This window comes from Macrotis lagotis, chromosome 1 (genome assembly GCF_037893015.1).
Source record: "Macrotis lagotis isolate mMagLag1 chromosome 1, bilby.v1.9.chrom.fasta, whole genome shotgun sequence".
Taxonomy (NCBI): domain Eukaryota; kingdom Metazoa; phylum Chordata; class Mammalia; order Peramelemorphia; family Peramelidae; genus Macrotis; species Macrotis lagotis.
The window spans coordinates 303,379,862-303,407,728 of NC_133658.1; the positions used below are offsets into that span (position 1 = coordinate 303,379,862).

The 27,867-nt window shown below is 32.1% G+C and overlaps 1 protein-coding gene across 2 annotated transcripts in view; it reads left to right on the forward strand.

The window, feature by feature from the left end:
• The window catches only part of RPGRIP1L (RPGRIP1 like), a 120,642-nt gene that overhangs the window by 19,229 nt on the left and 73,546 nt on the right, over positions 1 to 27,867 (forward strand). For both annotated transcript variants that reach the window (XM_074211302.1, XM_074211301.1), the window contains exons 7-11: positions 1,654 to 1,797; positions 9,093 to 9,198; positions 10,755 to 10,901; positions 13,834 to 13,907; positions 18,637 to 18,776. In XM_074211302.1, the coding sequence (XP_074067403.1) occupies positions 1,654 to 1,797; positions 9,093 to 9,198; positions 10,755 to 10,901; positions 13,834 to 13,907; positions 18,637 to 18,776 (611 nt within the window). The remainder of the gene's footprint in view (positions 1 to 1,653; positions 1,798 to 9,092; positions 9,199 to 10,754; positions 10,902 to 13,833; positions 13,908 to 18,636; positions 18,777 to 27,867) is intronic.

Here is a 27,867-nt window from a genome sequence, read left to right on the forward strand (position 1 = left end):
TATTGTGTATATTCATTTTGCTTGATTGTGCTTGCTACAAGCCTTTTTCTTTTTGCTTTAGTTTTCTTTTTAACAGGATGGAGTTGAGATAGAGTTAGCAATGATACCAGGGAAAAAAGTTCATTGAAGTGTTTTTTTTTAATACACTGAAGAGGTCTTGGAAGATGATCCAGATTACCCTTGATGTCCCTTTCAACCCTAAATAAATATGAAAATAATATATGGGGGCGGCTAGGTGGCGCAGTAGATAGAGCACTGGCCTTGGAGTCAGGAGTACCTGAATTCAAATCTGGCCTTAGACACTTAATAATTACCTAGCTGTGTGGGCTTGGGCAAGCCACTTAGCCCCATTGCCTTGGAAAGAAAGGAAAGAAGGAAGGAAGGAAGGAATAAGTGAATGAATGAATGAATGAATGAATGAATGAACCAACAAACGAACGAATAAATGAATAAATAAATAAATTAATAGAATAAATAGAATAAAAAATAATTATGTAAAGCACTTGCAAATATTCAAGCACTATATAAATGTTAGTAATTATTATCTTATTATATAATTATAGCTTTGGGAACTTTATAGCATTTATAGTCAAACAGAAAGATAATACAACTAATCAAAGCAGTAGAAAGGGTATATTGGATCTGAAGTGAGTTAGATCTGAATTCAAATTCAGCCTTAGAAACTTACTATGTAATCCTAGTAAAGTCATTCAACTTCTTACAGCCTAAGTTTCCTCATCAACAAAATGGAGTGTTAATAGCCCTTACCTCAAAGGGTTGGTATAAAGATAGATGTAGATAATAATTTTAAGCACTCTCCAAACCTTAAAATGCCACCTACTATTATTACATTCAAACATAAACATAACATATGCAAAGAATAATCCATTTTGACAAAAGAATGGTAATTAGTGTTGGCATTTAGGCAAAGAAAAGGAATTCAGAAGTATCATATAATATTAGAAACAAGTTGCAAAAGACCTAAGAAAAGATATGAGTAAACCTAATGGATTAGAGCTCTTGGTTCAACAACAAAAGGAAGTGGACAGTCTGAATCTCTCTCTATTAATGGTGGCCCTCTCGCAGTTGTTGCAGGGAACAAACTTTAAATTTATTAATGTTTTTTGAACTTTTGCTATGTACTAAGGAATCTATTTTCAATTAGTCTATAAACTTCTTTACTTCCATGTTTACTTTTGTTTCTAGCACCTATATTTACATTTCAGATTGTTTGAAACAGAAAATTGAAGATAGATGGCCCATGTCTTCACAGTTCTTTTCTTCTTTGATCCAGATCATCCCTGTTTCTTAAGTTTCTTAGAAATATTTGTAAAACCTAACTGTTCTAAAGATAACAAAATAATCATTTTATGCTACTTCATTCTTACTTTTTAATTCTAATTTCAACTGATTATATATATATACATATTAATTTATTAAGCCAGAGTTCAGTCCTTTGATGAATATAGTAACTTGTATACATTTTCAGGCTATTAGTGTTTCTTTTTAGACTGTTATTACATACCTGTGTATGAAGGCATTTGAATCAAAAGATCTATCTTTTCTTTCTTTCAATTATAAAGAATATTTTTAGCTTTGACTTTGAGTTTTTCTCCAAACAATAGTGTTTCACTGAGGATATTCCTGTTTTAGAGAAACTTTGGTTGAAACACAAAGAGACCAGATATTAGATCTGGAGCACACAGCTGAAGTACTGAAAACTCAAATGAGGAGAAAAGAAAATGAGCATGAGGCATCTCTTTTACAACTTCGAGAGCAACAAGCAACAGATCAAAGGTATCTAGAAATTTCCATCTACAGTCATCACGATTATTATGTAATACATTATTATACATTGTTTTATTGATTAATCTGAATTTTTCTATATATAAATATATATATATATATATATAAATTTTATTTACATTCCTAATATTATTTGGCCTTACTTTGAGCCTATTACTTCTCTATAATGTCCTATGGGTAGTGTGCTACCCTTAACATACTGCTATTTTCTTAGGGGAATAAAGGCATGAAAATGGAGAGTTGTAGATTCAAATCATAGGTTCATAGCATATTGAATTGAAAGATTTCTGAGATCAACTAGTATAGTTATATTTTTCAAAAGAGAAAACAGAGAATTTAAGCAAATAATCCAAGGTATCACAAGCCACTTGTGGTAAAATGGGCTAGAGCTCATGGTGCTAGAACTCCCTACTTGTTTCTAATTCATCATTGAAGATAACCTAGCCCTGAAGACCTACATAGTTATCAGACATGGCCTAGAAGAAGATCCAGCAAAAAAGACTGCAAAGGAGGAGTCAGATAAAATAGAGCAAGAAATGTTTTGATACTACTACTTAAATTGTGAGAATGAGATACAGTCATATAAATGTAGATGTTCCTTTTTTAAAAAAAATTTTAAATACTAAAAGATCTATTAAGAGAACTGAGAGAGAGCCATGTACTCAGCCATCACTTTGGCATATGGGTATGTTCTGTTTTTTTTTTTTTATTAAGCAGAAGACTAGATTAAAAATGAAGCTAAAGTGTATAGAGATTTTAAAATTCTCTAAAATCCCCTATATGAGGTAGGTACTGAATTTATTTTTTGCCTCATAAACCTTATAAATGTTTTATTTCTATATTTGTCAAAAATTAAAGATACCTATGATGAATGGTGTGCCTACTTGAGATACAGTAGTGAAAACTAAATACATAACTTACTAGAAGTGACTTCAGGGTTTTTCCCTCACATGTTTACATGTATTTAGATATTTTATGGGTAATGGCATTTTTTTTAAACTAATGAAAAACTGTTGAAATAATGTTAGAGAGAATATACAACTTGTTATAATTTACTGTAAAAAATATCACAAAATATAAAACATATTTAAACTTTTTTTATGGATGCATTATTTCAGATTTGAAATTCTAGAAGTTTGATCTCAATGTTAGATTCCATGTTCTAAACATGAACTTAATGTAGTTGTAATCTTCAGAGTAGTAGAGCCTGATATTTATGGCAGAGAGCCTTTTTAGAGAATATTACAGAAATCCTTCATAGTGTGTGTTTAATAGACCAGTTTGGTTTGGCATCAGCTTGACATAAACTTTTGGTTATTCAAAGCCTTTAATTGCTTTGAAGTAAGAGCCCAGTGCTGCTCCTTTTTATTAAAATCATGTTTTTTCCTGTTGTTGTGGCCTATTTGGGAAGACCAAATTGTGATTTTTGCATATGTTCTACATAATGCCTCATTAGTTTAAAATCTTGTATCATTTACAAGTAGCCTGCATGTCTGTGTTGTTTTGAACAAAAATTCATATTAAAATTTAAACATATAAAAATGCACATTTTCTGCTTATTAAACTAGGAGACCTTAAACTAAATGTAAAACAGTTATACATGAACCCCTGTATGTGAACACTAAAAATCAGGGATTTTTACCTTTTGTCAAATTTTCAAGTATGAGAGTATTGTTCTCATCAAACATATAACTTGTTGGATTAATACTAAAATGGTTTTTAAAAGAAATCCTGCCTTGTTCATCCCCTTGATTAAAAATTATTTCTGTGTCATAGCTGACAAATGCTAACTTAATAAAATTTTGCCTATGATTTTACTCATGTACTTTCTTTAGTGGAAAGAAAATTATCTTAGACCTATTTAGAAGAGAACTACCTTCTACATATACAGGGAATAAAAATTGTTTACCAAAACTCCCTTCATCCTCTTCCCTGTTCACATCCTTACTCATGAAATCGGATCTTATGTTAGCTACTGACAGAGACTGAGTGTGGCTAAGTCTTACTGTGAGCATGAGGATATAGATAAAGCTAAAACTTTGGAATTTCTCAGATAAGGGAAACTTATTTAAGTAAGTTCTATGTTCTCCACCCAAGATTGGATATGAAAGAAGACAAGCCAGGATATGCCTTTGCTCCAATATATCCTTTAGACAATGTCTCTCATGTTATTTTGTGTGCGTATGCATTTAGAGAAGTTAAGAAAAGTAATCTACCATTCCCCAAGTTGATAATAAAAGCAACCAACTTTGGACTTGCATTTGCCAAAAAAGATTGGATTCTCATGAGTCAGGAGATGAAGCTAAATAAGTATTAACCCTTCATGAAACTTTTAAATTTAAGGATCCTTTTTCATCTGTAATGGGTAACTTTTGTGTTTTCAAATGGACTTTCCTAGATTACACTAAGGGAAATTCATTAAGGCCAGAAGCAACCTTGGGTAAGATGGTCTATATATTGCTTCCATTTATATGCAAAGATAGTACTCTTGACGGTGATTAATAGACATTCAAAACGTTCACACATGAAGACAAACATTTGAACACTGATTACAGCCACTGATTTCAATTTAATTCAACAAAATCTTTTTTAAAAAAATCAGTTATTGGGGTGGCTAGGTGGATAGAGCCACCAGCCCTGGAATCAGGAGTACCTGGGTTCAAATCTGGTCTCAGACTCTTAATAATTACCTGGCTATGTGACCTTGGGCAAGCCACTTAACCCCATTTGCCTTGCAAAAAAAAAAATTAAAAAAAGTTTTTAAAAAGTCAGTTATTGTGTTCTAGACTCTGATGTTCTTTTTCTTAAGAAATTTATATTCTGTTAGAGGAAAACAATGTAAACACAAATAAGAAAATAAATGTTTGCTTTGTTTTTTGTGAAAGGGAAGACTTCAACTTTATTTTGACACTTATCAGTTGACCTGATACAGTTATTTTAAAATGACTCCTCTTTTTTAACAGCTAAATGTCTGTTTGTCTCCCTGCTGCAGCTATTTTCATTTGCCTGCAGCATTATACATTGTTCTTCATACATGTAATTCAGTGTTCTTTAGAGCATCCTCCCCTGAATGGCATTGACAATGGCATTCATGACAATGGCAAATCCAGGTCTAGTAGGTATACAGTTGAACTACAATAGTGCATTCTTAAAGCATGTGAAAGAATGAAAGTATTGCTTCTTAAGCTTTCATCTTGTAAACTATATAATGACTCACATTTTTTATTCCTATTATTATTGTTATTATTATTATTGTTGTTATTATTATTATTATTACTACTACTACCCAGTAGCAAAGCTACAGTCTATAGGCAAGTTTTTCAATGTTCCCAGTAGAAGTTACTTTTTTAGAATTTTTAATTTGATTATTTCAGATTATTGAAGAGAAACTTGACATAGAGGCTGTTAATCTGTAACATTTTTAGCATAAAAAATCTAATTTAATTGAGCTCTTTTTGATTTGAGAGCTGTGCAAATAACTATTTTCATAGTTTTAGATACTTTTGACCCACTTCTTCATCATCAATGTCTGATTTCTAAAGAAGAAAGAAAAACTACGTTTTACTTAAGTAACAATTGCTCAGAGCATTTTCAAAAGTCATGTTGAAATAACTGAGAAATGAAATTTTGCAAAAGAGCCACACTCTTATCTTAATCTATTTTTTAAGGTTTTTGTTTTTGATTTTGCAAGGCAGTGGGCTTAAGTGACTTGCCCAAGGGCACACAGGTAATTATTATGTGTCTGAGATCAGATTTGAACTCAGGTCCTCCTGACTCCAAGGCCAGCACTCTATCCACCACACCACCTAGCTACCCTCCTTATCTTAATCTATTTTAAAGAAATATCTTCATAATTTAAATTTCTCTATAATAATTAATCTTTGTACATAGATAAATAAGATTTTTTTCCTTCTGAGGAATGTCCTAAATCTATGTGATATTCTTATCATAGTTAGTTTGAAGTGGGTTAGTGGGTTCTGCTTTAGCTGTTAGAGTTCATGTAAATGTCTTTCATGTTATTTCTGCCATACTATACTATTTATAAGACCAAAATCGTCCTAGGGTAAGGCTGACTGTAATAGTATAAGAAGGTAACAGTTTCTGAAACTTCCTATATTATATGTTTCCCTACTTGAAGAACAGAGACTGATGTGCTTTTTCATTTGTATTCTTAGAGTTAAACATAGAGCTTTGAATTTAATTAGCATTTACAAGTTAACTCATTTATTTCACATTGAGAGACTGTGCTTATAGAGAAGAGGGCACTAGAGTTAGAAAAGACTGAAAGAAAAGGTAGATTCAAACCCCACCTAAAACATAAAATTGTGGTGACCATGTTAATCTTTCCCTTATTTTTCTATCTTCAGCTGAAGATAATGCCTGTATCTTAATATACCTTTATTATCTTAACATGTTGATGTCAAGCTTAAATGAGATGTGTATAAAGCACTTTGTGAACCTTGCAATGCTATATGAATGTTTGATATTATTACATAGAGTAGATAATTTAAATTCTTCTTTAAATGAATTTTCTATCTTATAACACTACCCTTCATGTTAAACACATTTTAATGCTATAAAAGTCTTGAGTGTGGAGCAAAAGAATATGATAATATATGTGTTTTTTCTCAGGCCTCAAATTCACATAAACATGATCCTATGTTATCACATTGATTTTAACTTTAAATATAGAGTATCCTAAAAAGTCATAGCATGGTTTTAAATTAAGGGTTGAAGTGCACTAAGACTCTTGGCATACCCCATGCTTAATGTAATCAGTTTAATGCTCTCTGCTAGAAAACCTTATGGTGCAAATATTTTCATACTATGTTTCAAAAAATACATACATTCAACAATTTAAAACTGTACTTCAAACTTATGAAACATTTTTTTTTCAATATACCTCAGGCTCAAAGGAATTGAAAGTGTTTTTTCATTGCATGTCCCAAAGTAGCTGAATGGTTTTTTTCCAAGTGACATAGTTGTTTCTAAACTATATTATTTATATCTAAAACAAATTCACCAACAACAAGCATTAAATATTTACTGTTGGCAGAGCACTATAGCTAAAGTACTAATACTTTCTAAAATGTTATGCCTATTTGCCTAATATTCAAAAAAATGAATTATAGTTAACAAGAACAGTCATTTCATACCAATAGCCCTGGGTTCAAACCTCAATAGTACCTCTTACTAGCTAGATGGTCTTGAGAAAGTTGTTTCATTCCTCTTATAATCAGTTCCTCAACTGTGAGACTGAAATAAAAATTCTTAAAGATTGAATAAGATGGCATCTGTGAAGTGCTTTGTAGACTGGGAAGTACTTTAAAATGTCAAGTTTTATTAATATTCCTATGACTCTGTAGAAACTCAATGTGACTGGGGGATGAGGTATATCCAAGTAAAAGACAGCAAAGCAGAGTTGTGAGAATGTAGGGCTTCAGTATAAAAGACCCGGGTTTGAGTTCTCCTTTCATTCCTTACTAGTTGAGTAACTCTGAATCAGTCACTTAATCTAAGTTTCCATTTCCTCATCTTGCAAATGGGGATAATTAAATGTGCCACACAAAATTTAAAATTGTTGTGAGGATCAAATGATATATCATTTTTCAAATCTTAAAGTGTATTATAAATATTAGCTTTCTATGCACTTAATTCCTTTTATTTCTGTTGCTGTTATTAAACTACATTTTTTTAAGTAGCAAAGATTATGTATTTCTGAATCTTACAGTTATGGAAGCTTTTGAATATATTAGAAAGTAAGAAAAAATAGAAAAAATAAAATTGTTAACAGATTGAATGTTACTAGTTGGATACTATGTTTTTCTTAGTCAAGGGTTACCAATAAAAGTTATTGTAGAAAAAATAAATCAAGTAATTCTGGAAAATACAAAAATAGAATTTTGGGGTTTTTTCACAGAAATTTGTAAATTTTTACTTTAGTCTTTATTGAAAATTTTGGATCTTATTAACTGGTATTGTCTCTCCATAATGTCAGATTTCATTAAGCAAAAAGGAAGTGTAGTTTGTTAAATAATTATAAAATTATTATCACACACACACACGTGTGTGTGTGTATGTGTATACATATATATATATGTATATATACACACTTTGCTGAACTACTAAATAAAAAATTGTAGACACTTAATACAGTGCTAAGACTGCACCTTGGCCTAGATCTAAGATTTTTAGACTTGTTTATCTTCTTTGTAAGGACAACTAACTGGCCAATGCCAAAACACAATGAACTTCCAAATATCAAAGAGGAAAATTAAGTATTTCAAGTCCTCAGCTGGTTTACAGATGTGTAAGCTTTGTAGTCTATTTTCTGGTTCCAGTATGGCATTGTGACAATTTTTCCAATATGTGTACAGTAGATAAATTTTAAAAGAAAAATTTATGCATTTCAAATGGAAAACCAATATTTCCATTTTAAAATATATTTCTTTTGTTTAGAAATGTAGACCAAAATTTAGTTAGAATTTTTCCTCAAATACTTTTTTATATAAAACAAATTTAATTAGGTCACTTTTCCTGGTTCATATGTGTATGTGTCTTTTGAAAACAGGTATTCATTTAGATCTGTGATTAACCTTTACAAGATCTTCCTGTACAATTCTGTGTTTGCTTTAATCTCGGTAGGGAAAACACAAAATAGGATTGAAACATATAGAGTTTCTATATACCCTGTGGATGGTAAATGATCTCAAACAGCTAAAGGCACATCTGCAACTTATTTAGATGCCAGTCTTAGGGCATTATTACTATAAAATGGTAGGTCACTTTTCTTGAATATTTAGAAAAGTTTAAAAATGGTTCCAAAAGGAAACCCCAATAAATGATAATCCTATGATACCCTCTGTTTTGGGTAGTGGTGAGAAGATGACTAGGCTAATATTGCAAAACAAATTTTCATCTAGGGAGAAAAGTATTACAGGTCCCTTTTGTATATTGAAATAGTATTATAAACCATTCCATGCAAAATTTTGTGTGCATGCCATCTTTTAATAAGCTCAGGGATCATTTAAAATATATAAAATAAGTATTCAGAATAATTGTTAGTTGAATTTTATTATCTGTAATTGTGTATAAATATGAGAAATATAAGAAGTTATGCCAGTGAAATCACAGGCCAAATCTTCCCCCCCAGAAGGGTATATAATTATGGAAATAATGACATGTAAACCAATTTACAAGTGTGCTAAAGTTTTCTAAGAAGAAAATTTTTATTCTATCATATATTTTACTTTGAGTTACCCCCTCCCCTTTTTTTAAATGTGAAGGTCAAACATTCGGGAAAATGTGGAACTGATCAAACTTAATAAGCAGCTTATGGAGAAAAGTAATGCCCTTACAGTAATGGAAGGAAAATATATCCAACTTCAAGAGGTACTGTTATAATGGGAAATATTGTGCTTTTATATGATAATGTTTGAATAATATGGATTATCAAAATGACATTCACAAGTTATGCTAGTTAGTTGTCCTTACACACACACACACACACACACACACACACACACACACACTTTCAATAACCTTCAAGCTAGCTGCTCCCTTTTATCGCTCAAGTTTCTGTTGCTTCATTGTTATATTTGTTGTTTATGATCTAAAATCTAAATATGTAAAAAACTTATTCTTAGAGCAGGAAAAATATGGAATTCCTCTCTGTTGATAAAATGAGTAGAACAATAAAGACATAAATCTTAAGCCACTTAAGCCTTAAAAGTATATTTGTTTTAACTGTTTTTATTTGCATTACCTGTGACTTGCATTGAAAAGTAAAAAATATTTGTTTATGCTCAAAGTCAATTTTAAACTTTTTGATATATTTCGAATTTTTCAAAAAATGTGTATAGCTAAGATATTAAGAAAGAACTTTGCAAATTATTTTTCATTTAGTTATCTATTAATTGCTTAGTTTTCAATACATTTGCTAAATGTATTATTAAATACTCACTATATATCCCCTATCATACTATATACATTTCCTATCATACTATATACATTTTTTTTTGATAAATGTAAAAGCCTAAGGATGCTGGAAGGATGTATGATTACTAAAGAAAGGTCTTTGCTTAAAGACAGTGAGTGAAAAAGATAGTATTTTTATAATTGTGCCAAGAGTAAAAATAATTGACTTAAAAAAACAAGGGGCTCAGTTCTCATTTTTCTTTTTCTAAATGACATCTGACTTATATTGAAGTTCTACTGAACAAAGTGTTTTTCAATAACAAAATATTACTGAGGGGAAATTATGTGCCTCAGTGGATAAAGTACTGGTCCTGGAGTCAGAGCAGCCTGAGTTCAAATCTGACCTCAGACATTTAAAAATTATCTTATGTGACCTTGGACAAGTCAGTTAACACCATTGCATTGCAGAAAACAAACAGAAATATTATTGAGATTTTCTTAGTCAATTTAGGCTATGCTCATTCATTTTAATCAACATATAAGTTTCTTTCAAAATTAGGTGACATTTAACTCTTCCAGAATAAATTTAAAATATGATTAATGGAACATTTTAAAATTATATTTTTCCATATCTTCCCTAGGGAATTGAAATTATATTTGAAGCAGAAGTTCAACATCTAAGACTGGTTTTTATTGATATGATAGCAAATCTTTTCAGTTACATTTTTAACACCATCTTTAACCTCTTTGGGAAAATTAATTGCCAAGGTTTATGTTTATTGGTCACTTCCATCAAGGCTAAAAGCTAAAGGAAAAACACATTTTCCTCTTTTAAACCTATTTTAACATGATCTGATAAGACAAATCTTAGGTTAAGAGTGTCTCCTGTTGACTGAATAGTGAATATGCCTTCTAGGCATTGTTAGTAGTAAAATTCTTAGTTTGAACTTAGAATTATTAAAAGACTATTGATAGTTTAATCAAAGCTTAATTTGCCAATAATTTTGAAAGATCTTCTTTTCTCTTTATAGAAGCAAAGACATCTTAAAGCTACCCATGATGCCTTATTGGCAAATGGGGATGAACTCAATCTACAGCTCAAAGAACATCGTTTAAAGTGCTTCAGTCTTGAAAAACAACTACAATCTAAGAGCTTTGCTGAAAAAAAAATAGGAGAGGTAAGAGTTAGTAAATGCTATCAGCATAATCACTAAAAAACTTGTCAGTAAATTTTGAAATCTATCAAAAAACTGCAAAAATGTCATGATAAATGCACAAATTTGATAGCAGTTTTTAGTTTACAAAGTACTTTCTCTCAACAAATCTGTGTCACACAAATAATACGAGTCCTGTTATTCCATTTTAAAAATGAAAAAACTGAGACTCAAAGAAGTTAAACAAGTTTCTTATGGTTATGCCCTTACTAGGGATTTCAGCAAGGACTCAAACTCAGCTCTTCTGTTTTCCACTACACTATTCTGCTTCCACATTAAAATGTTTCCACCAAAAGCTTTATAAGCTGTGTGTAAAGTACTGGGAATAGTGAATGAATTGAAAGTTTTGTACAACAGAGGGTAGTAAATGCTACTTTTCATTTGATTCAATTCATTTTTCACTCAAGACTTGTCTGGAAATTATGATACCTGTTTCTTCTATAATCTTTAATTGATAATTTGCGATACAAGAGAATTTCAATAAATTCTACTATCTGTTGATTCAGTAAGTATTTATTAAGTATCAACTACATGCAAAACTACATGCAAGATAAAGAAAAAGAATTTGCCTTAAGGATCTTACCTTCTGTCAGAAGAAGTAATAAGCATATATATTACTAAAAACAAGACTATGCCAAACAAATATAGAGTCCTCTGGGGACACACAAATGACAAAGGTGAATTGAAAGCCCTCCTGGAGGGAGGGAAACAAGCTAACTTTTGAAGGAAGCCCAAGTTTCTAAGAGACAATAAGTCCATTCTGGGCATGGGGAACACATGGATTTGCTTGCCTTTGTGAAAGCACACAGACGGAAAGTATATGTACAGTGTATGTACAGGAATAGCAGTTTGGCAGAATATTTTTTAGATTATAGACCATTGTCTTTATTTTTTGCAAGTTTATATTCAAAATAGGAGGCAACTAAGGTTGCGGAGTAGATAGAGTCTGAATACAAATCCAGCCTCAGATACTTACTAGTTGTGTGACTTTGGACAAGTCACTTGATTTCTATGTCAGTCTCCACATATGTAAAATGAGAATAGCAATAGTACCTATGCCCCAGGATTGTTATGAGAATGAAATGAGATAACATCATAAAGTACTTGGTACAATGCCTGTAAGTGAAGGGTAACCCCAAAGATAGATCTCCAGTGTTTCTCCATTTTAATGATGGAAACTGAGGCAAATTAGGGTTAAGTGACTTGTCCTGGGTCACTCAGATCCTCCTGATTCCAAGCTCCACTACACCATCTAGTTGATATAGTAAGTGCCTTATAAATATTAGCTATATAAATGTTGTCTCTCTGATAGATTGTAAGCTCCTTAAGGGAAAAAATTGTCTTATTTATGTTTTTGTATCCCTAGTATGTAAAAGTGCAGGCACACAATAGGACTTGATAAATATTTGTTGATTGAATGAAACTAGTGTATTAAAAGGATTAATGTATAATAAGGTAGGCTGAATCTAAATTATTAAGAGCTTTGTATTTCTTACTAGAGGCAGTAGGTAACCACTTGAGATCTTCCAAAAGAGTGATAATGTGCAGCCCTGAGCTTTGAGAATGACATTTTGACAACAATATGGAGAATAGATTGGGGAGGAGAAGGTTTTGTTCCAGGGAAACTACTTAGGAAGTCATTGCAATAGTTTAGATGGTAACTAATTAGGATAGTGATTATATTTGTGGATCTAGAAATTTATATTTGGTATGATTTTTCAGCATACCATCAGTTGTATGTAATACGTAAACTTTATTCATCCAATTACAATAATAATTAGAAACTTCACCCTCCTAAAAGCAATATGGTTCATTTTCTACAGGTGAATTCAAATTGAATTGATAGGCATTATTAACAATAAGCTTTAGTCTAAGGAGGAACAAAGCTATTAATAAGATGACTTCCTATCCCTGAGATGCATTTACATAATTCTGTGACTTGAGAGAATCCTTTTATCTTACTGTGTTCCATATTTATTTTTTGTTGTTAGAGATATTTTTTTTTAGGTTTTTGCAAGGCAAATGGGGTTAAGTGGCTTGCCCAAGGCCGCACAGCTAGGTAATTATTAAGTGTCTGAGACCGGATTTGAACCCAGGTACTCCTGACTCCAAGGCCGGTGCTTTATCTACTACGCCACCTAGCCGCCCTGTTAGAGATATTTTGTTAATCACTCTGGTTCATGGTAAAAGTTCTTGGATCCGAGTATATTTATGAATGAACATTCAAATTAGATATAAACTAATACAGAAATCTAAATGATAAAATAATTATAACAATATTATAATTGCATATACTGAACATTTATGGTTTCTACCAAAGCACCATTTGGGGCTATACAAAAACAGGTGAAAGTCTGCATTTATTGCTCAGACTATGATTTGCTGACCCCACCATAGAGAATTTTCTCTGTATAGATTAGAACCTGAAACCTCTTTCAAATTCTGAATATCAAGGGGAAAATTATGACTTCCAAGGTTAATTTTTATCTAACTTTTATAAATCATAAACTAAAAAAATTTGATATTTTTGAGTGTTTATGAAATAACTTTATATTAATGCTAAGTGAATATTATTGAGTGTATATATTGGAATGAGAGAATGGAGTAAATTTGTGTTTTCACAAATTTAACAATAAGCATTAGTTAATAAAAACGTATTGAGATGAATAATGTCATAGCATAAATTATTGCATAAATTGACATTGTTCCAATTAAATTAAAACAGGGATGTTAATTTTACCTTTATTTAATGATATGAAAAAGTCAATGTTAAATAATCAACAGGTAAAAGTAATATACACTTTCTATTTAGAAATCATAAAGAAAAATACATAAAATCATGTGAAGATCAATTAATATAATTTTAAATTAATGTATATTTTTCTCTTTATTCTAGTTACAGGATAGAATTAATGATTTGGAAAGGGAGAAGGAACTTCTAAAGGAAAACTATGATAAATTGTATAACAGGTAAATTATGCTATTTCCTATTTTTTCTTTTTGCTCAATTTCATAAGCTGTCATTTTTATTAAACCATTATATTTTAAACCATTTAACACTCAGGGAACAAGAAAGAAAGCAAGTATGTTAAAGTCTAATTTAATTTTTTTAGACATTGGTAGTTGATTCTCTAATAATAATAATAATAATAATAATAGCAATAAAAATATTGCAAAAGAAATCATGCTATTTTGCTGAAATATCCAGCCCTTGCCTCAGGGCCACATAACCAATAATTAAATCCTTCATTGAAACTCATAGAAAACAAATTTTGCTACACCACTAAATTTAAGCCATCCAAACGGCTAATACTTGAATTCTTTTCAACATACCCTAACACCTCTTCAAAATACTTCAGAAAAATTTGATTTATTTCATCAACATAGACATCCTTGGCTGCTATATATCAAGACATGCCTGATAAAGTGTTTATGAGTTTCTGTGGCCCAAAAAGTTTATTACATGCTGACAGTCATTCCACAGGGTAGATCATTTAGTAGGCCTTGGCAGAATTGTGATGTGAACATACACACACACACACACACACACACACACAGAAATAAGCCACTTTAATAACTTTGATGAGGGTAGGCATTGATTAGCTGTTAATCTTTCAAGGTGCATCTTTATTTACTACTCCTGATAAAATTAGTGAAATACATGCTTACATACAATGTGATCAGAGAAAACTTTCTTTATAAATGCATTCTTTATTTTTTATTCCTTATCAATTTAGTGAAGGAAATATATGTTTACATAAAATAATACTAATCATGTGAAGTATTTTAAAGAATTCAAAATGGTAATTGAATTTTAATTTTTCTACACAACATCATATATCCTTATATGTATACAGTGTGAGAGACCTAGGTAACATGTAGTATGAGATAGAAGTTCAAAGTTCTCTCATATAGATTGAATAGAAATGTGTTAAGCTAGTAAAAGAAGCATAACAGAAATTAAGGATCTTTTCAGTGAGTGAATGAATGAAAAAGCAGTTATTAAGTGGTGACTGTGTCAGGAAATGGACTGGAGGTCCATTTGGCATGGGATCAAGACCTGTCATTTCCTTGATATGGATAAGGACACTCTAATAGTCCACATCAGCACCTTCTCTGACTTAGTCTGAGATAATTTTCTATGCTACTGAGAGAATTAGTGATTTGCATTAAAAAAAATCACATAACCAGTGTATGTGAAGTGCAGGACTTGAACCCAGGTTTTCCTTTTTCTGAGACCAGCCCTGGTGTTTTTTTCTTCACTAATCCATGTTGCCTCTCATAGAAATTTATATAGAGAAGTGAAGAGCAAGTTGCCTCAAACAATGGAAGTTAAGTGACTTAACCAGGCTCACAAAATTAGGATATGTCAAAAGTATGTCTTCTTGAGTCCTAACCCAACAGCACTTTTACTACTACACCAAACTCTCACTATTTCTCTATCATATAATTGTTTTAAAAGGAAATAATCTAATAATGAAATTAAAAAAAAGAATCACACTGATGATTGGCATGAGCCTTGTGCCTGCTGGCAAATTTTTATTAGAAATCCAAAGTAACATCATTGAAGAGAATTGTTATCCTCAGTGGTTTGAGGGCAGAGATAGTTTTGTTTTTGTATTTATATTTTCAGTGCTTAGCTCTAAGGTCTTATGACTTTCAAATATAACTTTATCACTAAGTATGTATTCATTGAAATATTAGTTTTGCAAATGATATTAATTTGATTTAAATATAAAATCAGATTTTTACAGTGTGGTAGATTCACATGATTTCAAAAGACCTAGGCACTTACTTTTTACTTGTATATCAGGTTATCTTACTCTAATCACTTCCCTTTACCCCTGCTTTCTGCCATCTCTTGCCATCATTTCTCTCACATATGAAGAATAAATGTCTGTTCTCTCTATGCTGCTCTGTAGTATTCTGAACAAATGTGATCAAATATGACATTTTTTCTCCGAAAATCAAACTATTATCTGCATTTTGTGTGTCATTTCTCTCACGTTAAATGGCATTGCCTGATATGTTTTCTAAATAGTTTTTTTTTTATCATTAGCTCATATGATAGTCATATGGTCAGACTTATTTGGAGAATACACAAAGCAAGATGTTCCCCATTTTTAAATGATGGAATTTTTTAAAAATTTTACTTATTTAAGTCAATGAGGTTAAGAGTAACTTGCCCAAGGTCACACAGCTAGGCAATTATTATTAAGTATCTGAGGCTGGATTTGAACTCAGGTCCCCCTGACTCTAGAGTTGGTGTTCTATCCACTGCGCCACCTAGCTATCCCTTTAAATGATGTTAAACTTTGGATAGATTGAATTTGTTATTTGGGAAGAAAGGTGAAGGAATTGAAAAACCCATAGTAGAGATCATCTGGAGAACAATAGTGTTGTTTAACTTTTTTTTTTATGCTGCTAATCAAATATGTTTTTATCTACTTTGTGCTCACCTGTCATTGCCAATGGACAAAGCAGCAACCACAGGCGCCAGTGGATACATGACTACAGCTTGATATTTTATCACTCCTTCAACATAACAGGAGAACCTAATGTGCACAAAGAGCAATTATTGTGTTTTTTTTTCCCCTAGTTGTCACTGTAGGCAATATACAAAAATATTTTCATGAATAAAAGGTTTTCAAGGACTGTTCTCATATGCAGATCTAATCGTGTACACAGCCCTTACAAAGCAAATGGAGCCAGATGTGGTTCACCATTTATAGTTACACAGATGGCTCCAAGCATAGAGGAATACAGTAAATTCAAAAGAAATTCCTCATGAAATTCCAGTGGAATGTAATCCTAAATTTAGAGAGGGAGATAGCAGTCGACTAAATTCAGATTGACTTATACTGATTTACACTAGTATTTTGTGGGTTTGGAAAAACCAGGCTGCTAAATTGTTCTTAATTTAAACACATACAGCTTCTGATGTTTCTGCCAGATTAGCTGTTGGTGATTTTTCTCCTGGTACTATGCTATTGGAACACCACTGTTTCCAATTTTTGGCATCTGATATAACATGTAGTTTTGCCTATATCATATTAATTTTTGGATCATACATGTTTTTAATAATAGAGCTATATGTGTATATATATATATATATATGCATTTTAAAATAACAGTCTACACTTAGATCTTGTTTTGTCCTCTTTTAAAAATGGCAATGTAAGGAAGCATGCTGTATCTTAATATTTAGAGCACAGATGTTTGTTTTTATATTAGACGAGGCAATTACAGATTTAAATAAAAGTGTAAAAATGTTATTATTTTAGGTTGTTTTTACTTTTGCAAAATTAAATATGTAAAATGTAAATTTGTTTCAAAATTAAATTGTCATACATGAAGAGAAGTTTAGGAAATGTGTCTTTCAAAGTATTATTTCAAATCTTTTTAAATTATCCATACTTAAAAAAAAATCAGCTGTTCTGTTTATTTGACCCTGACTTCTGAATTTTGTGCTTCCCAAAAATGTTTGAGTTCACCAAGTAATTTTACATTTGGAACAAAAGTTCCATACGTGTCTGGAACTATTAAAACATGCATATGTATGCATCAAAGTTTACAAGAACATATAGCTTTTGTAAAAATATATTTTCCTCACTTGTACTTCATTTGCAATTACAGAATAAGGTTTTACAAGTTGATGTTTTTTGAATACAAAAAAAAATGTATTGGTCACAAGTAGATTAGACAAAACTTCTGAAAATTATTCTGTCTAGATCAGCTGTGGGGGACCTTAGAGATCTCTCTAACTTTCTCATTTTGCAGATAAAGAAACTGAAGTTTCGAAATGTTATATGATTTTCAGAAGATTACACAGGTAGCCAAAGTGGGATTCAAACCAGGGTGCTTTGTTTCTTTTTTCTAATTTAGCCTTAGGCACCTCAGTAAAAACTTTACAATGAGATAACAGTTATCGAAATGAATTTTCACTTCTTTACTTAGAGATAGCACATACAAAAAAAATAAGTTAGCTCCTCAGCATTTTTAATCACTCAGTAGTCTTAATCCCTGCTCAGACTGTTGAATATTGAGGAATTTTGGAGAACAATAATTTGTTGAGTCACCATGCCATTTTTATACCCCAATACATATTGCAGTTAAATACTTTTATGCCACATGCTATTGATTTTAAGGACAAAGATTGCTTTGTCAATACTTCTTAATTAACCTTAGAAATTGTTCTTTTTCAATTCAATATAAAAACTTATCATTTTGAGGAATTTTTGGTTTCGATTTTGAAAAAAAATTTTCTCTTTCCATGTTTCACAGACTCAAAAAAAAAATCAGGTGGGAAGTCAGTTTTCTATGTATTAAGAGGATTTATATGAAGGAAAAAAATGGTTTTGTCAGTTGTCTATTGCTGAGGTTTGGAATTGTGGATTCCTCTGGAGTATGTATCTGAATTCCTTTCCTAGTCCCACAAATACTACACACTGCCAACTTCTCCGGGTTTGGCACTCTAAATTAAGGCCAGTTCTTTTGCTCATCCCACAGACTCTTTCATGTTCTGTAACCGCAGCCTGAGAAAGGCGCCTTGGTTTCAACAGCAGCAGACCAGCATATGTTTACTTAATTCCTAAGACATGATGACAGTGGTCTCTGTACCACTAAAGCTTTTTTCTTTATTATTTTCTCTTGAAACGGATTTCCAAGTGTTCCTCATACATCCCATGTTTTATTGTAGTGCCTTCAGTGTGACCCATGAAGAACAATGGAAGTTAAAGGAACAACAACTTAAACTGCAGATTGCTCAGCTGGAGACTGCTATAAAGTCTGATTTAGCAGACAAAAATGAAATTCTGGACAGACTAAAAGCTGAGAGAGGTACATGCAAAATAACTCCTTGTAACTTGTCATTTCACAGTCTGTTCTTAGCCCCTCATTGACACCTCTCTCCTAAATTTGATTTTACTATTAACTCTAACTTCTCTCTGCAGAATAGGACAGAGGAATTCATAATGCCCAAGGATAGCTATAATTTTGCATCTTGAGTCTTATGTTTGTACTTCATTTGGGTCCTTAGGCTTCTTGCACTCTTAATTATTTACTGTGGTTGAATTCTTGTAAGCCAAAAAGAATCAAATGGGTAGTTTGTAATATAATATTAATTAGATAGTTTCACTTCATGAATCACAAATATCTCTCCCTGAAGACGGGATAACCAAATACTATATTTCTGTTGTTCCTTGGACAGGAGCTATTTAATTATATCACCTGTTTTGGTTTTGCTTTGATTCTTCAATTACATTCCTATTGTGTTTGGTGAGAACTCTGTCTGACTGTGGAACCACTATATTTGAACTTTCTCAACATCTCATTTCTTATGTGCTCCGTGAGTAAGAAAAAAATAGTACTAAAGAAATTATAGAGAAAGAAGAACTGAGGGGGCGGCTGGGTGGCGCAGTGGATAAAGCACCAGCCCTGGAGTCAGAAGTACCTGGGTTCAAATTCAGTCTCAAACACTTAATAATTACCTAGCTGTGTGGCCTTGGGCAAGCCACTTAACCCCATTTGCCTTGCAAAAACCTAAAAAAAAAAAGAAGAAAGAAAGAACTGGACTAGACCAAAAATATTGAGAAATGTAGTTCATGTTTTGTTGGCAGCAATATAGTTTTATGTATTTAAAGGATCAATTCCCAAAGTATCTGAAAAGGGATGGAAAACAAAAACTTAGGAGAAAATCCTGGGCATTATTATTTCCAGAAAAAGTGACCAAGATTATCTTGATGACTACCAGCCCGTGTACCTACTTTTCTCTCTCTACAAAATTTTTATGAATGAAAATTACACCCACATGTGGTTACCCTTGATAAAGATAGGAAGACTTTTGCAAATTATATTTCATAGCAGATCTTTTCTTTATAGTCACACTATTGAGTAAAAAATGAGAATATAGTGTATCATTTCATTTATTATTTGTTGATTATAAAAAAGCATTTGATTTGCCAAAGAAAAATCCTGTCTTAAAGGTTTTCCTCCAATAAGGCAGATGCCTTATAATCATATACAAGCATGAAAATGATTTTATTGGAGAAGAGCTTTATTTAGTATAGCATCATAATCTGGCAAATCAAATGCTTTTTTAAAAACATAACTTTGTTTGAGAACCCTCTGATTTTTAATAACAAGCAATACATAAAACAGGGAAATGACTACTTGCCAAAGAGAATTGCCTCTGTCATGAAGGCAAAGAAGCCAGTTGAAAATGGAGGATCCTGGGGTGGCTAGGTGGCACAGTGGATAAAGCACCAGCCCTGGAGTCAGGAGTGCCTGGGTTCAAATCCGGTCTCAGACACTTAGTAATTGCCTAGCTGTGTGGCCTTGGGCAAGCCACTTAACCCCATTGCCTTGCAAAAACCTAAACAAAAAAAAAATGGAGGATCCTCCAGATGCTCTTTTTACATGACATTATTTTGATTACATCAAGCCCTTAAACAATATAGAGATTCAGGGTAACTAGGTGGCACAGTGGATAGAGCACCAACCCTGGATTCAGGAGGACCTGAGTTCAAATATGAGTTCAGTCTCTTAACAATTAATTATCTAGCTGTGTGGCCTTGGGCAAGTCACTTAACCCCATTGCCTTGCAAAAAAAAAACAATAAAGAGACTCTCAAGTGAGTTCAGAAGAGAAAAGTTGACTACCTACACTTTTAAAAATCAAGTGGATGAAGAATGCTTATTGTCTGGATATATATGGCATGTATCTTGATAGACATGAAAAGAGAAGAACAGTGAACAGCCCAGATTTAACAGCTGCAGAAGAGTGGGTTGTATTGCTTTTGACAAATTGCATTCTTTTTAATGACTTCAATTTTTTTCATGAGATAGAACTAGGCTACCCATTCTTCTGGTAATGGTTTATGACTATGAATCATGGAATACTGTATTTTCTGAAGAATTAAGATTTGAAGGTTACCTAAAGGGCCATGAAGAGGTATTTGGAGAGTATGAGTAGACTATAATACTTTATCAGGAAAGTGTAATACAGAAGTGATTTAAAAGATGTCACCAAAGAGATGTATAACAAAACAAAAGGAGAGGGGGACATTCATGTAGAAGTGAGTAGTAACTGAGAGATAGCTTATGTACTTCTTTGGAATTCATGTACCATCAAGAGATCTAAATACAAACCACCAGACTCAATATGTTGAGTAAACCTCTGTGAAGAATTCATAGAAGTTGGTGGTCAAGGATAAGAGTATGCATGGATTGCAATATTTATCACTGAAAGGAGTACCTACATTGATGGGACCACCAATGCATCAAAGTATTAAAGAATGTTCAAGTCATTATGTTTGGCATTTGAATACAAAAATTAAAAATGACATATCTTACCTTCAAGGAATTTATATTCTGATCAGGGGAGATTCAGCATATACATAGATAGTATATTTTATTCTATCCCAAATTAAATCTCATTCTTGTTATAAGCTCTGTTTCTTAAGTGATAGATGATAATGAGTATTTAGAAATTTTTAATTATACTAGTAGGACCAGCTGCTATACACAGCACTACACTTGGTAAATTCTATAGTGAGCTTGTACAGAAAGTTTGGGATTGGATTATATTTTGTGAACCCTATAGTTGTCCAAATTCATTATTGTATCAATAAGATTTTGTCAGAACTCATACTTCTGCAGTCACATGAGATCTGAATGATAAAGTTATTGCATCACACTGAGGCTTTTCAAAAAAATTAAAAGTAGGGAGAAATTAAGTAGTTTAGCTTGCTTGTAAAATTGCATGTTAGATGATTTACTTGAAATACCAATAATAACAATGCTTGTCCTTCATTCTCGAAGAGGACCATGACATCAGGGAGGTGATACCATGACAAGCAGATGAGTTGGATTTGAGTGGGGGGTTACTATGCTAAGTTACCAGCCTCACTTTCTCCACCAGAGCCATCTGGGTCCAGTGGCCAGATTTGAATCAGGATGACTTCAGATGGCTCTGGATGTGAGGCAGTCCAGGTGAAGTGACTTGCCCAAAGTCACACAGCTAATAGATATCAAGTGTCTGAAGCTAGATTCAAACTCCTATCCTCCTAACTCCAAGGCTAGTGCTTTATCCACTACACCACCAGCTGCCAATACCATGAAAATGAAGATGCTCCTCCTACACACTTGTAATTGAATTATATGAAAATATTTTAGAATATTATATAACAATAAAAGTGCTTTTATCATTTCTTCCTGCAGCACATTTTTTATTGATTTAGATTACCAATCACCACTGTTTTTCATTAATAATAATGATAATGACTCCATAAAGTAAAATATTACATTGTTTTGAGTTTAATCATATGCAACTAGAAATAGTATTTTTCCACAGATACTTTAATGAGTCCTTGAAATAGAAATGTTTTCCACTTTTTTACTTTGTTTTCATAAAGTAGATATAAGCAACTTCATTTTGGTAAATCAAAAGAATCACCCTTTCCTCTTCTCTACCTTCTCTGATGCCCTTCATGCCATGATTAAAAGCTAGCATTTTTCTTAACTGGGCTCAAAATAAGTAGAAGAAATGAGACTTTTTCTACCACAGTTCTGAAATTATATCTTCTAACAATTGAAGGTATCTGATAAAAAAAAATAGTTTTAATGCAATGTAATTTCAATTTTTAATTAGCCTTGCTCAGTTGTAGGCTAATTATAAAATGTTGTGCAGTCCTTACTTTCTAAGTTCTACTAATGCTATATAATTTTAATTCTTCTGTTCCTTTTCCATGCATTTCTATTTTTCTGGCTTTATCTTTGATGAAAAGCACAGTATGTTGCTTAGAATGGTGGACTTGGAGTCAGAAAAATCTGTTTTAAAATTCCAAATGTTATGTGATCCTTGGCGAGTCCCTTAACTTCTCAGAACCCCAGTCTTCTCATGTGCACAGTGAGAGGTTGAATAAAATGACAATTAAGGTCTCTTCCAGCCCCAAAACTACAATTTGTTGATTAAGGAACAGTTATTATGCAGAAGTATTCTTATTTTGATATAACAAGTTTACAGTTCTAAGAATGTACATTTTTGTTTATTTAAGGAAAATGTTAGCAAAAACACTCCACTGTGGCCATTTATTTGAAAGAATACTAACCAGGAAATTCAAATTAATTCCTTGTTCTGTTTACTTTGCTCATATTTATATAGTGTGCTTGTATATTTTATCAGCATAATTATTTAAGATTTATGAAGTGGTCTCTTATTCGAGATAGCAGTATGTGTATTAGTATCCTCATTTCTCAGATAGAGAAATTTATATTCAGACATGTTAAGTGACTAAATGGTCTAATGACTCCAAGTCCAACGCTCTTTCCACTCACTGTCTCAATCCTTTCATATTTAAAAAATTCTTGTTTATATTAAAGGTTTTGAAATTGTTTGATTTTTTACTTTGAAGTTCCATCACACATATACCTTTTCATGTATCAAGTGTTCTTTGCCAGAAGATGTTTGCTCATCTTTTTGTAGTCATTCTTATAACTAGCAAATTATTTTTAGAGACTACTCACCTCTTTATTCAAGTACAAATTAGTTTCAGATTGTGTGAATATGGTGGAGAACGGATATGTAAATGCAGTTTGCATTTGGTTAGTGCTTAAATTAGCAGCATGTGTTTAAAGGTCTGCTTTTGAAAGTTCTTTCTATCTTTAGCTAAAATGCATAATTCAACATAATGCATGTGGCTATATTGATCACAGCTGACGATATTAACACAAAGAAACTCTGAAAATTGTTGGATTGTTCTCTTGACTGGTTATGAATGGTATTGCTGGAAGAACATAATTTTTAAAAAGTGAAATGTTATCTCTTTGAATAAAATTCTGTTTTGTTTAACTTAAAATACTTTCTTCCAAATCTAAGGTGAGAAAGTTATTTTTCTGTTTTTCTTTTGGGGCTTTTTTGCAAGGAAAATGGGGTTAAGTGGCTTGCCCAAGGCCACATAGCTAGGTCATTATTAAGTGTCTGAGGCCGGATTTGAACTCAGGTACTCCTGACTCAGGGCTGGTGCTCTATCCACTACGCCATCTAGCCACCCCTAGAAAGTTATTTTTTCATTTTGTACAAAGTGATCCAGCATATTTTCCTTTTTAGACTATTCTAAGGACATAGAATCAATGTTTTGTTTCCCTTTTCAGGGAAAAGATTTTTATGTATTTATAATTATATAAATATGAAATTCCAAAGGAAATGATTCAGAAATATATTAAGAAACCCTATTTTTTTTGGTTCCAACATGCCATTATTATATATGTGACAGACCATAGCACAATCCAAAAAAATTTTGGTGAGGGTTGGGGTGGGAGGTTCCCGACCTTCAATAAAATTTTCAATATGGACCACCCATCCCCTGATACATTTCGGTAACTCCTCTTTTCAGAGAACTTAGGGTTCTTAGAAGATAATTGACTTATCCATGATCATAGAACCACCTTGTGATAAATTCAGGATCCCAAAGCTGTATTTTACTGATAAAATTAAAGAGAATCCAAAAATTGATTTGTGACATTTGATATGTGATCCTGAGCAAATCATTTAATCTTTTGGTTTCATTGTCCTCTTTTGTAAAATAGTGATAATACCATGTAGTACCTATAGCTGTCACTTTGGCATTTTTTGAAGAGAATCAATGTCATCAAGGGTGATGTTTTGACTTGAATGTGTGAATTAGCAAAGGCTTAAGTCTTTCTCTCTTCCGGAGTCATAGAAGTCCAGTGTCAAGCCAGAATCTATTCTATAGGTGAAGACCAAATGAGAAAATTATGTAAAATACTTTATAAGTTTTTATGTGATAATATGTTTCTTGAATGTAATGATGAACATACATTAGTACTATGAAATATGAGGATATTATAGAGATATATTAAATTCAATCCAAAAAATGACAGGTGCTCAGAATCTAGCAGTTTTATTTCCCTGTGGCACCCAGTTAATAACTTACTTAAATATCAGATAAATATTACCCAATATTGCTTGTGCCCCTCACTTTAAGAAAAACCCAAATGATACAATTACCACCATTAACAGTATATGCATCAATATTCTGCACCTATAGAACTACATCTTGATTTTGAAAGAGATAAATTTCTTCTTCTTTGGGACCAAGATGGTTTGGGGGCATAACTCAAATTTTGCCAACATTTTAAAGCTGTTTTCATATGTGTGTCTATAGTCATTTATATTCTTCCTTTGGGTCTTCATATCACTTCATACATATTTTCCTATGTTTCTCCAATATTTTTCATTTCAATATCCTATTACATTTGCATATGACTTCTTCAGCTGTGGATGCCCACTTTGTTTCCAGTGTTTTACTAACCCAAAAAAGTATTGTTTTGAATATCTTATTAAATATAAAATCTTTCTTTTAGTTATTGATTTCCTTGGGACACATGACCAGGATTCTTTTCCACACTGACTGTGCCATCTCTGCCAATTTGAAGAGTATGAGATGAAATCTTCAGTTCGACAACTTTCTTTGCCTTCTCTCTGCCCCCTATGCTCAATATACCTTATAACTTTATGACTAATATTCATAAGGAATATTAGAAATCATTTAGTCTCTACTTTTTTTCTTGCAACACAATGGGGTTAAGTGTTTTGCACAAGGCCACACAGCTAGGTAATTATTAAGTGTCTGAAGCTGGATTTGAACTCAGATACTCCTGGTTCCAGGGCCAGTGCTCTATCCACTATGCTACCTAGCTGCCCCTGGTCTCTGCTTTTATAATTAAGAAAACTGAAGTTCAGCAAGGTTAAGTGATTTGCCCAGTCATATAAGAAGTAAGTGGCAGAGCTAAGATTTGAACTTAAGTCTCCAGTCTCCAAATCCAGGACTTATTTCACAACAGTGTTTATTAATATACATTCACAGCCTTTCAGATAATAGAAGACACATATTAGTCATTTTCAAGAACAAAGAATGTTGGCTTGAACTTTTATTGAATAGTGAAGTCTAGTTATTAATCTTCACATTTCATGTCAACAGAAAAATAAAAATAACAAATTTTCTTTGACTTATGCAGTGCCATGATATATCTCCATATAATTTTTTCAATTTTATTTTTATTGATATACTTCATACTTAAAATCACTTTCATTCTGAAATATATTCCTTTTCCTTTTTTCTCCAGTAAATCTTCATTATAATAGTTGAAAATGAAAGAAAAAAATTCAGGAAAAATTAGCAAAAACATTGAATGTCTATAACCTCACCTACATCCCCCCCTCCCATTACCTCTGCCTTGAAGTGAAGGAAATGAATTTTCTCACCTTGACAGGGTTACATCGATCATTATAATTTGATAGTGCTCTGGTTTATTGTCATTGTTTTCCCATTTACCCTGTAATAAGTCATTTATACTGTTTGCCATATGTTCATGATACTTCTTTATTCTTTTCTCTTTACTCTGTATCTGTTCATATATCTTCCCATGATTTTCTGAATTCTTCATAGTCACTTGGGTCTTTTAGAAAACTCATTCAATTATATTTAATACTAAAATTTGTTTGGTTTTATTCCCCAATCAATCCCCTTTTATTTGAAAAAATGGAAATTTCTTGAGGGTGGGAATAGTTTTTTAGCTCTTTGTATTTCCACCACCTAGCACAACATCAGTAGATGCTTAGTATATAATAATGACTAAAATTTACATAGTGTTTTAAAGTTTGCAAAACACGCATAATATCTTTTTTTTGACTGATTGGTTTTCAGATCCTTGCCACCTCCTCTTGCCAAAGAGTTATCCTGTGAATATATTGGCATATATTGAACTAGCTATCTTTGATCCCCTTCGGTAAATGATCACTCTTGAGTTGGTGGCAAATCACAGTAATAGCATTAATGAATTAGTATACTGTTCTTCCCATTTCTCTTCCAACTTGGACTTTTTTCCTTTTTTTTTTTTTTGCTAATTTTCTGGTTTTGATGTGGAGCATCAAAGTTTTTTTGATTTCTGTTTCTCTTTATCAGTCATAATTTTAGGCAATAATTTTTATGGTTTTCAATTGTATGTGTTTTTCTTTTGACAATCATTTGTTGATATCTTTTGATCATTTATTTTTAGTGGAATGAATTTTGGACTTACTGGTATGTTTCTGTTAAACTCCTGAATATCTTGGATATCAGACTTCTATCATAGATTTGATATCATCATTTGGTATCTAACAGTTTTCTTTTTAACCTGACTTCATTGATTTTGTTTGTGCAAATTTTTTTCCTGATTCAAGTAGTTAAAATTTTATACATTTTTTCTTGTGTAATCTCCTCTAAATTTTCTGTGGTTTAAAAATTCTTCTTCTGGCCATAGCTATGAAAGGTACCTGATCTCATCTTTACCATTTATATGGTGAAATTTTATATTCTAGATCCATTTTGAACTTATTGTTGTATGTGTTGTGTAAGATATTGATCTAAATCTAATTTCTACCAAATTTTTTCTGGTTTTCCTACTAGTTCTTAAAAAATGAGTTCTCCATACCATTTACACTGTCCAGTTTATCAGATATTACACTAATAAATTTTTTCTGTGTTATTTGGAGTGCTTTATCAATGTACTTTTCTATATTTTAATCATTGACAAGTAGTTTTTTTGGGGGGGTTGGGGTTTTTTTTTAGGTTTTTGCTAGGCAATGGGGTTAAGTGGCTTGCTCAAGGCCACACAGCTAGGTAATTATTAAGTGTCTGAGGCCAGATTTGAACTCAGGTATTCCTGACTCCAGGGCTGGTGCTCTATGCACTGCGCCACCTAGCCGCCCCTGACAAGTAGTTTCAATGATTACTGCTTTGCAATACATTTCCACTTCAAAAAATGCTATTTACCTTCCCTATTCCCTATCTAATTTCCACTTCTTTTCCAAAGTTCCTTTAAGATTTTATACTTTTTTCTTCCTAATGAATTTTGTTATTACTTCATTT